The sequence below is a fragment of the Coregonus clupeaformis genome, unplaced genomic scaffold, assembly GCF_020615455.1.
Source record: "Coregonus clupeaformis isolate EN_2021a unplaced genomic scaffold, ASM2061545v1 scaf0115, whole genome shotgun sequence".
Classification (NCBI taxonomy): Eukaryota; Metazoa; Chordata; class Actinopteri; order Salmoniformes; family Salmonidae; genus Coregonus; species Coregonus clupeaformis.
In genome coordinates this window covers 635,660-650,080 of record NW_025533570.1, presented here as the reverse complement: position 1 = coordinate 650,080, position 14,421 = coordinate 635,660, and the positions used below count along the sequence as shown (strand labels likewise).

General features: G+C 42.7%; 1 protein-coding gene across 4 annotated transcripts in view; it reads left to right on the top strand.

The window, feature by feature from the left end:
- Positions 1-14,421, top strand: part of LOC121543317 (maestro heat-like repeat-containing protein family member 1) — an 83,568-nt gene that overhangs the window by 14,400 nt on the left and 54,747 nt on the right. For 3 of the 4 annotated variants that reach the window (XM_045213494.1, XM_045213493.1, XM_041853110.2), the window contains exons 12-23: positions 4,274-4,347; positions 4,702-4,824; positions 4,988-5,098; positions 5,975-6,119; positions 6,787-6,827; positions 7,022-7,163; positions 7,795-7,847; positions 8,440-8,547; positions 9,399-9,518; positions 10,095-10,217; positions 10,679-10,825; positions 13,794-13,820. In XM_045213494.1, the coding sequence (XP_045069429.1) occupies positions 4,274-4,347; positions 4,702-4,824; positions 4,988-5,098; positions 5,975-6,119; positions 6,787-6,827; positions 7,022-7,163; positions 7,795-7,847; positions 8,440-8,547; positions 9,399-9,518; positions 10,095-10,217; positions 10,679-10,825; positions 13,794-13,820 (1,214 nt within the window). The remainder of the gene's footprint in view (positions 1-4,273; positions 4,348-4,701; positions 4,825-4,987; positions 5,099-5,974; positions 6,120-6,786; positions 6,828-7,021; positions 7,164-7,794; positions 7,848-8,439; positions 8,548-9,398; positions 9,519-10,094; positions 10,218-10,678; positions 10,826-13,793; positions 13,821-14,421) is intronic. The other variant, XM_045213495.1, reaches the window with a different exon arrangement.

The following is a 14,421-nucleotide window of genomic DNA, read 5'->3' as shown; positions in this document are numbered from 1 at the left end:
GGCTGACTAAATACTTTTTTTCCCCACTGTATATACACATACACATACAAACATACATACATACATACATTATCAGTTTCTCTGGTTTTACTATTTATAGGTATGTGTTTGGGTAAAAATAAAAATGTTTGTTTTATTCTATAAACTACTGACAACATTTCTCCCAAATTCACAATAAAAATATTGTCATTTAGAGCATTTGTTTGCAGAAAACTGGTCAAAATAACAAAAAAGATAGTGTTGTCAGACCTCGAATAATGTAAAGAAAATAAGTTCATGTTCATTTTTAAACAACACAATAGTAATATTTTAACTTAGGAAGAGTTCAGAAATCAATGTTTGGTGGAATAACCCTGATTTTCAATCACAGCTTTCATGCGTCTTGGCATGCTCTCCACCAGTCTTTCACATTGATGTTGGGTGACTTTATGCCACTCCTAGTGCAAAAATTCAAGCAGCTCTGCTTTGTTTGATGGCTTGTGACCATCCATCTTCCTCTTGATCACATTCCAGAAGTTTTCAATGGGGTTCAGGTCTGGAGATTGGGCTGGCCATGACAGGGTCTTGATCTGGTGGTCCTCCATCCACACCTTGATTGACCTGGCTGTGTGGCATGGCGCATTGTCCTGCTGGAAAAACCAATCCTCAGAGTTGGGGAACAATGTCAGCGCAAAAGGAAGCAAGTTTTCTTCCAGGACAACCTTGTACATGGCTTGATTCATGCGTCCTTCACAAAGACAAATCTGCCCGATTCCAGCCTTGCTGAAGCACCCCCAGATCATCACCGATCCTCCACCAAATTTCACAGTGGGTGCGAGACGCTGTGGCTTGTAGGCCTCTCCAGGTCTCCGTCTAACCATTAGACGACCAGGTGTTGGGCAAAGCTGAAAATTGGACTCATCAGAGAAGATTACCTTACTCCAGTCCTCTATGGTCCAATCCTTATGGTCTTTTGCAAACCTCATCCTGGCTCTTCTTTGCTTCTCATTGATGAAGGGCTTTTTTCTAGCTTTGCACAACTTCAGCCCTGCCCCTAGGAGCCTGTTTCGAACCGTCCTCGCCGTGCACTTCACCCCAGCTGCCGTTTGCCATTCTTTTTGTAGGTCACTTGATGTCATCCTACGGTTGTTGAGTGAAATTCGAATGAGTTGGCGGTCATCCCGGTCAGTAGAGTCGTTTTCACCCTCTGCCGGTCTGTAGCTTTGTTGTCCCCAATGTCTGCTGCTTGACCTTGTTCTTATACATTTACATTTTACATTTTAGTCATTTAGCAGACGCTCTTATCCAGAGCGACTTACAGTTAGTGAATACATTTTTTTAATTTTTTATACTGGCCCCCCGTGGGAATCGAACCCACAACCCTGGCGTTGCAAACGCCATGCTCTATCAACTGAGCTACATCCCTGCCGGCCATTCCCTCCCCTACCCTGGACGATGCTGGGCCAATTGTGCGCCGCCCATGAGTCTCCCGGTCGCGGCCGGCTGCGACAGAGCCTGGATTCGAACCAGGATCTAGTGGCACAGTTAGCACTGCGATGCAGTGCCTTAGACCACTGCGCCACTCAGGAGCATCAAGATCCTTATGAACCGCCGTCTTTGAAAATTTAAGGAGGGAAGCAACCTGACGCTCACTGTATCCCTCTGCCAGTAAAGCCAGAATTGAACCCTTCTTTTCCTCACTCAAAACTTTCCTTTTCAACTCTTTTGGCATGGTCAATAGTTATTTTTTGATTAATATTACTTTTGAGGTACTATTAGCACTGTTTTTGCCATCCAGCTGGTCCTATTGCAAGAGGATAGTGATGACCACAGTAGTGGTTTTTATACTTTTCCTTGTTAAATAAGATTTGGTTCATGTGATCACCTAATCAGTATCTAATTCAGTAGAATGAGGTGTGCCTGTGTTGGAATTCAACAGACACTGGAATGGAATGGCTGTCATACATGTAGAGATGCTGATTTAAGAAACATTTGCAGTGGTCTCTTAATTTTTTCCACAGCTGTATATATGTGTGTGTGTGTGTGTGTGTGTTATATATATATATATATATATATATATATATATAAATCTCTTGTATATATATACAGTGCATTCGGAAAGTATTCAGACCCCTTGACTTTTTATACATTTTGTTTACGTTACAGCCTTATTCTAAAATAGATTAAATTGTTTATTTCCCTCATCAATCTACACACAATACCCCATAATGACAAAGCAAAAACAGGTTTTTAGACATTTTTGGAAATGTGTATATAAAAAAACCCCGGAAATATTACATTTACATCAGTATTCAGACCCTTTACTCAGTACTTTGTTGAAGCACCTTTGGCAGCGATTACAGCCTCAGATCTTCTTGTGTCAGATCCTCTCAAGGTCTGGCAGGTTGGATGGGGAGCGTCACTGCACAGCTATTTTCAGTTCTCTCCAGAGATGTTCGATCGGGTTCAAGACTGGGCTTTGGCTGGGCTACTCAAGGACATTCAGAGACTTGTCCCAAAGCCTCTCCTGCATTGTCTTGACTGTGTGCGTAGGGTCGTTGACCTGTTGGAAGGTGAACCTTCACCCCAGTCTGAGGTCCTGAGCGCTCTGGAGCAGGTTTTCATCAAGGATCTCCCTGTACTTTGCTCCGTTCATCTTTCCCTCGATCCTGACTAGTCTCCCAGTCCCTGCCGCTGAAAAACATCCCCACAGCATGATGCTGCCACCACATGCTTCACCTTAGGGATGGTGCCAGGTTTCCTCCAGATGTGACGCTTGGCATTCAGGCCAAAGAGTTCAATCTTGGTTTCATCAGTCTGAGAGTCTTTAGGTGCATTTTGGCAAACTCCAAGCGGGCTGTCATGTGCCTTTTACTGAGGAGTGGCTTCCGTCTGGCCACTCTACCATAAAGGCCTGATTGGTGGAGTGCTGCAGAGATGGTTGTCCTTCTGGAAGTTTCTCCCATTTCCACAGAGGAAATCTGGAGCTCTGTCAGAGTGACCGTCGGGTTCTTGGTCACCTCCCTGACCAAGGCCCTTCTCTCCCAATTGCTAAGTTTGGCTGGGTGGCCAGCTCTAGGAAGAGTCTTGGTGGTTGATGGAGGCCACTGTGTTCTTGGGGACCTTCAATGCTGCATAAATGTTTGGTACCCTTCCTTGGATCTGTGCCTCGACACAATCCTGTCTCTGAGCTCGAATTCCTTCGACCTCATGGACCTTTAAATAGACAGGTGTGTGTACCTTTCCAAATCATATCCAATCAATTGAATTTGCCACAGGTGAACTCCAATCAAGTTATAGAAACATCTCAAGGAAGATCAGTGGAAACAGGATGCGCTTGAGCTCAACTTCGAGTCTCATATCAAAGGGTCTGAATACTTATATGAATAAGGTATTTCTGTTTTTTATTTTTAATACATTTGCAAAAAATTCTAAACCTGTTTTCGCTTTGTCATTATGGGTTATTGTGTATAGACTGAATAATTTATTTTATTTGATCCATTTTAGAATAAAGCTGTAATGTAACAAAACGTGGAAAAGGTCAAGGGGACTGAATACTTTCTGAATGCACTGTATATGTAGACGCTACTACTCACTACTACAGTATACATAGAAACTACTACTCACTACTACAGTATTCATATAGACACTACTACTCACTACTACAGTATACCTATAGACAATACTACTCACTACAGTATACCTATAGACACTACTACTCACTACTACTTACTCACTCGTATACAGTACAGCAACTTACTCCCTTTATATACAGACAGTACAGTAACTATTTAACACTAGAACCGCTGGGCCTCGAGTCTCTATAGGGCATGCTGTTGTTCATGCTCTGCTTGAACACGTGTGTTTTGATAGCAGCAAAGTCAAGCATGTTGTAGAACAAAGAAACAGGCCAGCAGCGGGTGCCTCCTTTCACCGAGTACAGCCGTGCCATCTGATCCAAAACACCCACACCAACTTATGGTGTAAAACCATTCAAATAATGACATGCCCTCCTAAAACTGGTTATAACTCCTGTTCTGTTTGTGATATTAAGATTCTAACAATGACAGTGTGTTATATAGGAAAAGTCAAGGACGGAGGGAGGCATGACTTTAAAAATGGCAGAGTAATAAAATAAATTAATGAATGAGCAGTCAAAATGACTGCTTTAGAGGTTCTAGTGTTAAGTGACTCCATTCTCTGGATTTGAAAGCATCACTGGTACTTTAAAAAGGACTTGTTTGATATGAAATGACCTCATGACGTTACTCAAGTCTTCCTGTCTGTGATCTAGCATCCATTATGGAGTCGAAGAAGCTTCTCATCCTGGCCAGCATCAGACAACCACTGGCTGACCACAGCAATAAGGTAACCTCATGCCATGTGTAAATATTAAACTGTTACACTTTGGCACAGTTTTCACTCCTAAAAGGCATAGAAAATACAATCAAACACCGTTTCAATTACCCATATCCACACGCTGTAAAAAACCAACACATTTTCCATTGGGGAACACATCATACATAATGGGCTAATTTCCTAGACATGGATTAAATCTGGTCCTGGTTTGAAAACCACTTTCAATAGGCTATAATCTCCATTGAACATGTCTTTTAGTACAAACGTGCTTAATCAGGGAAACCGGCCCTAAAGGTTTTCTTAACGGTTTATTGTTAGTGTTATACTTGACCTCTGACCTCTGTCTATCGTTTCTCCCTGCAGGTGAAGAAGAGGGTTGTCCAGGTGATCAGTGCCATGGCTCACCATGGTTACCTGGAGCTGGAGGGAGGAGACCTGCTGGTCAAGTTTATCATCCAACACTGTGCTCTCCCTGACACCTACTATGTACGTTTAGCACGTCTACAATACTTATTGGTCTGAAGCCATTATCCTTGGCGAAGGATTAGCATGACATTGTAAATGGTGGATCAGTTAAAAATACTCTGACTTGTATATTGTGGTCTGTGTGTGTTTCTAAAGAACTGTGTGTGGGTTTGGTTTGTTGCAGCGTCCAGGCCAGCGCCCCAGTGACCCGGAGGAAGTGACCAATGAGGCTCTGCGGAGCATGTGTGACAACACACTTGACCTCTTCACTACGACTGTGGGACGCCTGACTGACGTGAGTCTACTGTATGGAGATAAGACTCCTCTCTCTCTGTCACTCACTCACTCACAATTCAATAGTCTTTATTGACATGGGGGGGGGCGGGAACCTGCTCTGTTTTCCTTGCCGAGACAGACAGAGAAGATCCTCATAAACACTTGACACAGTGACAGTGTCACATCCAAAGACAGCATCACCCTGTCTGTTTTACAGCCAATCACTCTGCTCTTAGTTACTTGTTCCTTTGCGGTTCCCAACATCAACACTCTCTCTGAGATGACATGTCTCTTGTATTACTTCCCACTGGAAGCTATTAGACAAGGCATTGACAGAGACCGAAGAGAACAGTGATTTACCATGCCTTCATTGGATTAAATCTCTGTGTCTACACTGCATTCTCGCCTTTCTTGGCCACTGGCTGAAGTCTTCATTGCATGGACAGTTGGACTGCAGAATTGGTTTCAAATCATACAAATATTTTGAGAGAGTTTGATTTATAGTTGTGGGTTTGATTTAGCGTGCCTATAGTTGTGGGTTTGATTTAGTATGCCTATAGTTGTGGGTTTGATTTAGCATGCCTATAGTTCTGGGTTTGATTTAGCATGCCTATAGTTGTGGGTTTGATTTAGCATGCCTATAGTTCTGGGTTTGATTTAGCATGCCTATAGTTCTGGGTTTGATTTAACATGTCTAGAGTTATGGGTTTGCACTTTTGTGACTATTCTATTGGTTTAATTGTACCAGGCGAACTCAATGTTGTGATATTACTGTACATCTGTCTATCTTCACGTGCTGTGGTCCATGCTGTAGTAGCTGTCTGTCTGTCTTTCTTTCTTCAGATGCTGTGTTCCATGCTGTACTACCTGACTGTGATCCTCTGTCTGTCTTCAGGTCCTGTGGCCCATGTTGCTGTACTACCTGACCCCAGGTCAGTACTCCAACGCCACCGCACCGCTCTGCAAGAGCCTCACACTGCTGGGCACCAAGAAGAGAGCCGCCCAGGAGTCCAACTTCAACATAGACTTCAACGAGCAAGGTAGGTGTCTTTAGAAGAAGGAGATCCGTTTACTATGTGCGCAACAGACGTTTGTCTTTTGTATATTGCATTCTCCCTGGTAGACATATACAGTACATTCACACACAGTACATTCACATACAGTACATTACATTCATATTAACAAACCATTATGATGTCATCATGATGAACCCGGGGGATCTGACCAATGGCATGAGGTCATTTCCTCTTTTCCTTTTCCACTCTCTGAGTCCGTCTGGCCTTCCCGTCTTGGGATTCTGGCACACAAGCCCTTTAATGTAAACAAGATGGCCGCAGCCCCAGCCTACTCCTCGTCAGCATTTCTTTGGGATTGGGAATCGTTCTTTTTCCTGTTGAAAGTATATTTTATACAGCCATTTTGTTCTCATTAAAGGGCCGTTGGTCGGTGCTGAGAGGCCAGACAGACCAGAGTGTCTGGTTCTTATTAGCTGAATGAGAAGCCACATTTATCACTAAATAAAGCACTAGCGTCGCCCGGGTCTTGAACTGTAAGGTCATTGTTTCAATGAGAAGACGATGATTAAGCTGAACTCTTTGTGGGGAGAAGTACGAGCCTGGCCAGTTAATCATTCAGTCATTCATTATAATGCTTTAGTCTGCTATCAACCTTGTTTACGCTCTCATCTTGTTCTTCTTTTCAATTCAGTTAATCTTCCCTCTCCACATATACTGATGGTCCGGCTCTTGGTGAGTCTATGAAACCCTAATGGCATTCCATTTGTATGCGCATGGATTTCAGTTTGCTATGTGGGTGTTTTATAAAACTTGAACTTGATTTAAACCCCAAAAATATGATCAATGTCTCCAATAATAGCTGGGCTATTGCTTTGTCTTACCTGTAAATCGGGATGTGGTCGCGTCATGTCGTGTGTGTGTCTCAGGTGAACGGTTCGTTCCCGTTCCGGAGTCGTGGCCATGGTGCACCGTCTCTGTCTCTACTGAACGTCATAAGCCCTAATATCCACCCCAACACTGAGACACTCTGGGAGAAGGAGATCCCTGCTCTCCTCAGCTACCTGGAAGGTAAAGGACCTCAACTCAATGACCCCAGAGCCTTAAAACCTATAGCGAGCTATGGCAGTGTCCATAATGGCTCCCTATGTTGTGCTTATGGGCCCTGGTCAAAAGTAGTGCACTATATAGGGAATAGGGTGCCATTTGGGACTCATCCTATATCTCTCTCTGAATGACCCCACCCCCTTTGGAGAGACCAAAGCAGAAATAACCCTGAGTGACTTTTATTGCTACTGCAGTATTGACAGCTTAGGGGGCTGTTTGAACCCCATTCTAATGTCAGTGGTATAAAATAGTTATTGCGCTGTGTATTCTACTGAGAGAGAACTGATATTAATAAAGACGCATCCTTCTACCACAACAGCTCCAGTTAAGGGACGTTATAAGTGATTCAAATTTTTAAAGGCAATGTCGGGGCTATATATATTTTTTTGTGATAGAGCTTTTTTAGCTCTGGGCTATTTCGTCTTTCCATCATAAAAATACATAACTTGGATTTAAGTAGAGCATAGGGTATTAAAACTGATCTTAAATCATTTTAGCTCTTTGGTCGGCTTGGAAATCTTTTTGTTGTCTGGCAGGAAGTGCAGCAAGCGAGGTCTGAGTACTATGGTTTATTCTCTGTTCTACTTCTTTACAGAGTCTACACCAGAAACACTAGACAACAAGAAATGGGAAGAGAGTCTATTACAGGTATGCTGGTCTTTATCTAACATCGTCTTTGTCTGTCCCCACAACACTGTCAATAACAGTCACTATGGTGGTCTTTATCTAACATCTCTGTCTGTCCCAACAACACTGTCAATAACAGTCACTATGGTGGTCTTTATCTAACATCTCTGTCTGTCCCAACAACACTGTCAATAACAGTCACTATGGTGGTCTTTATCTAACATCTCTGTCTGTCCCAACAACACTGTCAATAACAGTCACTATGGTGGTCTTTATCTAACATCTCTGTCTGTCCCAACAACACTGTCAATAACAGTCACTATGGTGGTCTTTATCTAACATCTCATTGTCTGTCTCCACAACACTGTCAGTAACAGTCACTATGCAGAACAGGGTGCGTCCCAAATTGCATCTTATTCATTTTAAGATGCTCTGGTCAAAAGTAGTGCACTACATAGGGAATAGGGTGCCGTTTGGGACGTAGACAGTGTCTGACACATAAAGTGTTGCATAAGAAGTGTTTGCTGTTGTTTCAGTCACAAAGGGATTTGATGTACAGCATTATGATGTAGTCACATGGCTGTGTGGTGGGGTTTTGTCCGGACATATACAGCTCCTAGCCAAGTCCCTGGTGGCCATAGCTGATGACAAGTGGAGCTGCCAGCTGGCTATAGAGGCCACGCGTTACCTCTCCACCTATAATCAGTCCCTGGAGGAGAAGGTTAGTGAATAAATCTCATCCTAACCTCTCTTCAACCCTGAGTAGTGCCAACCTCATCCTAACCTCTCTTTAACCATGAGTAGGGCCAACCTCATCCTAACCTCTCTTCAACCATGAGTAGGGCCAACCTCATCCTAACCTCTCTTCAACCATGAGTAGGGCCAACCTCATCCTAACCTCTCTTCAACCATGAGTAGGGCCAACCTCATCCTAACCTCTCTTCAACCATGAGTAGGGCCAACCTCATCCTAACCTCTCTTCAACCATGAGTAGGGCCAACCTCATCCTAACCTCTCTTCAACCATGAGTAGGGCCAACCTCATCCTAACCTCTCTTCAACCATGAGTAGTGCCAACCTCATCCTAACCTCTCTTCAACCATGAGTAGTGCCAACCTCATCCTAACCTCTCTTCAACCATGAGTAGGGCCAACCTCATCCTAACCTCTCTTCAACCATGAGTAGGGCCAACCTCATCCTAACCTCTCTTCAACCATGAGTAGGGCCAACCTCATCCTAACCTCGCTTCAAACATGAGTAGGGCCAAGAGTTCTTCATGACCTGACCAGGGAGTTCTCTGGTCTCCAGTTATAGTTCAGGAATAACTCCTGAATCTAACCATTAGATGTAACACATTCTATTTATTTGTGTCTTTAAACATGATCTTATTTAAAAATACCTCAAGGAACTGTTCTGAACATCATTAGCGTTAACAAAATCTTACTAAAACAATATCTTCTACAAACTTTCAAGGTTGGTAGAACCTCATAAGCCTTAGCAATATCTTCTTGAAAACAATATATTCTACAAACTATCAAGGTTTATAGTCTTGGCTTCATGGCTCTTTCCACAGAGTTTCCTCTACAGGTGCATTGGAGTGACTCTGCAGCATTGTTACAACAAGGAGGTGGTCCAGAAGCAGCTGCAGGAGATACTGATCAGCGCACGACACAACGACGCCATCGAGAGAGCGGTAAACCTCTTAGTCCGACCCCATTTGAGTCAGGCCACGATCCTCTTGATAGCAGTTGCTTTTCTACCCCTCCTGAGTCACTCATAAACACCAGGGCATTGTGTACATTGAGGGTTGGAATTACACAGAAACTAGGGGTTTGTTTGTGTATTTCTCTTCATACGTTCATCGTGACCCTTCATGTAATTGTCTGCGTAAGGCAGGGCAGAGTGTCGCCAGGCAGAACAGTGTGTCTTTGTGCGATGGCCTCTACAGCTAAATTGCCTAGTAAAGACAGTCTTGTGACAAGTACTCTTAAGCCTTTGATTATTTTCAAAGGCATGTCACGTCTGCCTTCCTAAGCTGTAATTTGTGTCTGGAATTAAACGTTTTTTCCCCCCCTCATTTCCGTTGTATTACAACCAGATGATTAGGAATTGTTGTGTTTTTACTATCTTTAGGCCTAATAACAGAGTGTGGTAATCAAATTCTAATGACAATGTTAATGATAATATAGATGTACTATTTGGTCATTGGAGGCTTAAGCATCCATTAAACTGTACTAATTGGGTGTGTTTGGGGTAATGGGTTTCCCAGGGTGTCGCCATGGGGATCGGGCTGTGTGCCAGCAGTCATCTCGATGCCACTCTGGCCAAACTGGACGACTTTGGGAAATCTGACGCCTTCAAGAAAGCCTCAGGAATATTCAGCCTGCTCAAAGTTAGTAGGCTATTCATGTTTTTAGTTTCATTGTAGGCGGAGAAAAACACAAACTTGGCAATGTCTGCCTTGGAGGTTCTCTCAATACACCATACAGTCAGCAATTTGACAGATTCAGATTCATGATTTTATGGAGTGTGTTGATTTCGTTCTACTATTTTGAGCGTTTGATTGAGCCTGCCTGGAGTGCCACATACAGTAGGCAAGATTTGCACTTTTGGGATTATTCCATTGGTTCCATTTCACCAGACGAGCTCTATCAAGCCCTGCTAAAGTATTTGAAAGGAAACATGTACAGGTATTGATAAACTGATTTAATTAGCCTAATTTATATATTTGAAGGTTTTTACAAAGTTGACATTAATCCCACATTGAAATAGCTTTTTAGTCCAGTACTAGGCTCAATCTGTGTCTGGGAAACCTTCATCCTCCCATCACTACCTCCTCCTCCTCTTCCTCAGGACAAGAATGACGTGGATGTAGAGAAGATGAAGAGCACACTGATCCTGTGTTACGGTTACGTAGCACTCCACGCCCCAGAGGACCAGATCCTGTCCCGCATCGACTCCGACATCCTCCGCAGCATCAGTAAGCACTTCAACACCAAGGTAAGGAGCTAGGGCCTGGGAGAGATGAAGTAGGACATACAGTTGAAGTCGGAAGTTTACATACACCTTAGCCAAATACATTTAAACTCAGTTTTTCACAATTCCTGACATTTAATCCTAGTAAAAATTCCCTGTCTTAGGTCAGTTAGGATCACCACTTTTATTTTAAGAATGTGAAATGTCAGAATAATAGTAGAGAGAATGATTTATTTCAGCATTTCTTTCTTTCATCACATTCCCAGTGGGAATTAGTATTTGGTAGCATTGCCTTTAAATTGTTTAACTTGGGTCAAATGTTTCGGGTAGCCTTCCACAAGCTTCCCACAATAAGTTGGGTGAATTTTGGCCCATTCCTCCTGACAGAGCTGGTGTAACTGAGTCAGGTTTGTAGGCCTCCTAGCTCGCACACGCCTTTTCAGTTCTGCCCCCACATTTTCTGTAGGATTGTGATGGCCACTCCAATACCTTGACTTTGTTGTCCTTAAGCCATTTTGCCACAACTTTTGAAGTATGCTTGGGGTCATTGTCCATTTGGAAGACCATTTGCGACCAAGCTTTAACTTCCTGACTGATGTCTTGAGATGTTGCTTCAATATATCCACATAATTTTCCTTCCTCATGATGCCATCTATTTTGTGAAGTGTACCAGTCCCTCCTGCAGCAAAGCCCCACCACAGCATGATGCTGCCACCCTTGTGCTTCATGGTTGGGATGGTGTTCTTCGGCTTGCAAGCCACCCCCTTTTTCCTCCAAACATAACGATGGTCATTATGGCCAAACAGTTCTGTTTTTGTTTCATCAGACCAGAGGACATTTCTCCAAAAAGTACAATCTTTGTCCCCATGTGCAGTTGCAAAACGTAGTCTGAATGAACCAGGATGAGGTCTTGGCTGATTTCTTTTGATTTTCCCATGATGTCAAGCAAAGAGGCACTGGCTATGAAGGTAGGCCTTGAAATACATCCACAGGTACACCTCCAATTGACTCAAATGATGTCAATTAGCCTATCAGAAGCTTCTAAAGCCATGACATCATTTTCTGGAATTTTCCAAGCTGTTTAAAGGCACAGTCAACTTAGTGTATGTAAACTTCTGACCCACTGGAATTGTGATACAGTGAATTATATGTGAAATAATCTGTCTGTAAACAATTGTTGGAATAATTACTTGTGTCATGCACAAAGTAGATGTCCTAACCAACTTGCCAAAATGCTGGAGGAAACAGGTACAAAAGTATCTATATCCACAGTAAAATGAGTCCTATATCGACATAACCTGAAAGGCCACTCAGCAAGGAAGAAGCCACTGCTCCAAAACCGCCATAAAAAAGCCAGACTACGGTTTGCAACTGCACATGGGGACAAAGATCGTACTTTTTGGAGAAATGTGTTCTGGTCTGATGAAACAAAAATAGAACTGTTTGGCCATAATGACCATCGTTATGTTTGGAGGAAAAAGGGGGTCGCTTGCAAGCCGAAGAACACCATCCCAACCGTGAAGCACGGTGGCATATCATGCTGTGGCGGTGCTTTGCTGCAGGAGAGACTGGTGCACTTCACAAAATAGATGGCATCATGAGGAAGGAAAATTATGTGGATATATTGAAGCAACATCTCAAGACCTCAGTCAGGAAGTTAAAGCTTGGTCGCAAATGGGTCTTCCAAATGGACAATGACCCCAAGCATACTTCCAAAGTTGTGGCAAAATGGCTTAAGGACAACAAAGTCAAGGTTTTGGAGTGGCCATCACAAAGCCCTGACCTCAATCCTATAGAAAATTTGTGGGCAGAACTGAAAAGGTGTGTGCGAGCAAGGAGGCCTACAAACCTGACTCAGTTACACCAGCTCCGTCAGGAGGAATGGGCCAAAATTCACCCAACTTATTGTGGGAAGCTTGTGGAAGGCTACCCAAAACGTTTGACCCAAGTTAAACAATTTAAAGGCAATGCTACCAAATACTAATTGAGTGTAAGTAAACTTCTGACCAACTGGGAATGTGATGAAAGAAATGAAAGCTGAAATAAATCATTCTCTCTACTATTATTCGGACATTTCACATTCATAAAATAAAGTGGTGATCCTAACTGACCTAAGACAGGGAATTGTTACTAGGATTAAATGTCAGGAATTGTGAAAAACTGAGTTTAAATGTATTTGGCTAACGTGTACGTAAACTTCCGACTTCAACTGTATGTAATACTAAACCATCACTAACTGGTTTTAAAGAAAACCAATGATGGGGCATATTTGTGGCATTTGAAAGGAACATAAACCACACAACAAAAACCACAGTAAAAGGAATATGTGATTATATCAATCAGTTGAAGGAGAGATCACGCCATATCATTCAGGAGGTCTCTCTGTCTCTCCGTGGCTACAGATGAACCTGGTTTATATCCTCAGGGATCTCCTTTACCCGCCGGCCATATGCTTAGCATTACAATGACTGTCTGAAAACTAGCCTTCATAGTTTTCTTTGTTAAATGAGTCCTGTTAAACTGTAGCATTCAGGGGCCGCTGCCAATGTATGACCTCCAGATTTCCACTTGAATTGGAGCATAGGATTTTTATGTCTGTGGTTAGGGTGGGTGGTTGGACACACACACAAGGTGTTTAATGTTAAGAAGCCGAGTCTATATCCATTGAGTCATTTGGGTTCCACACAGGGCTCATTTAATTGGATACGGCTAGTTGGCCAGCACTGTAACATTTGCTAACCTTTTTACTGCACTGCAATGCGGATATAGAGTTCATCTGTATCTGTGAGACATTTAATGTATCGCTCTCCCATACCACGGTTAACCATCTAAATGTGGAACAGTTTCATGGTAAGGGCCTTCTGTAGTCAGATAAAACATTTTCTTAATGAGGGGAAAGAGCACATTCTCTTCTCTTTAGGGGAAAGGATATATTATTGTCTAGTAGTGTACACTTGTGAATTAAACTCCTTGTTACTTTTATGTTGTGCAGGTTCTGGGGATTAAAATAGAGACCAAGGTACCGTGACGGGACCCTGACAAAGGATCCTCTCTCTCTCTACGCTCTCTCTCTCTCACTAAAACTCTTGTAACAATCTCTTCTCTCTAGAACGCTGCTGCTTCAACGTTCTGAACTTTTAGAAGTAAATGTCTCTCTAGTTGAAAGAGCAGCACCACATGTAGTTATGATGGGGAGGCAGTGTGTTTGTTTGCCTCTGTTTCAGAAGTTCAGAACGTTTAGAGCTTTTGAATGCCCTCAATGTCATACTAACACTGTATGGCTCTATGGTGTTTCTAGGGGCTCTATGGTGTTTCCTTACATTTCTGATCTAAGACTCACACCAGCTCTTAGGTTGTGATGCCAAATCAGATGGTGAAAATTGAAATACATTTTTTCCCATCCAGATTGCAAAGCTTACATTTCTCTCTGACATTTACAGTCTCCAAATCAAGGCATGGATGATCATTCTCAAAAAATACACCCTCTACTTTTGATTGATTGTTTAATTGATATTGACCTGTATCTACAGTGCATTCTGAAAGTATTCAGACCCCTTCACCCTTACCACATTTTGTTACGTTGCAGCCTTAGTCTAAAATGGATTAAAGTATTTTTTCCC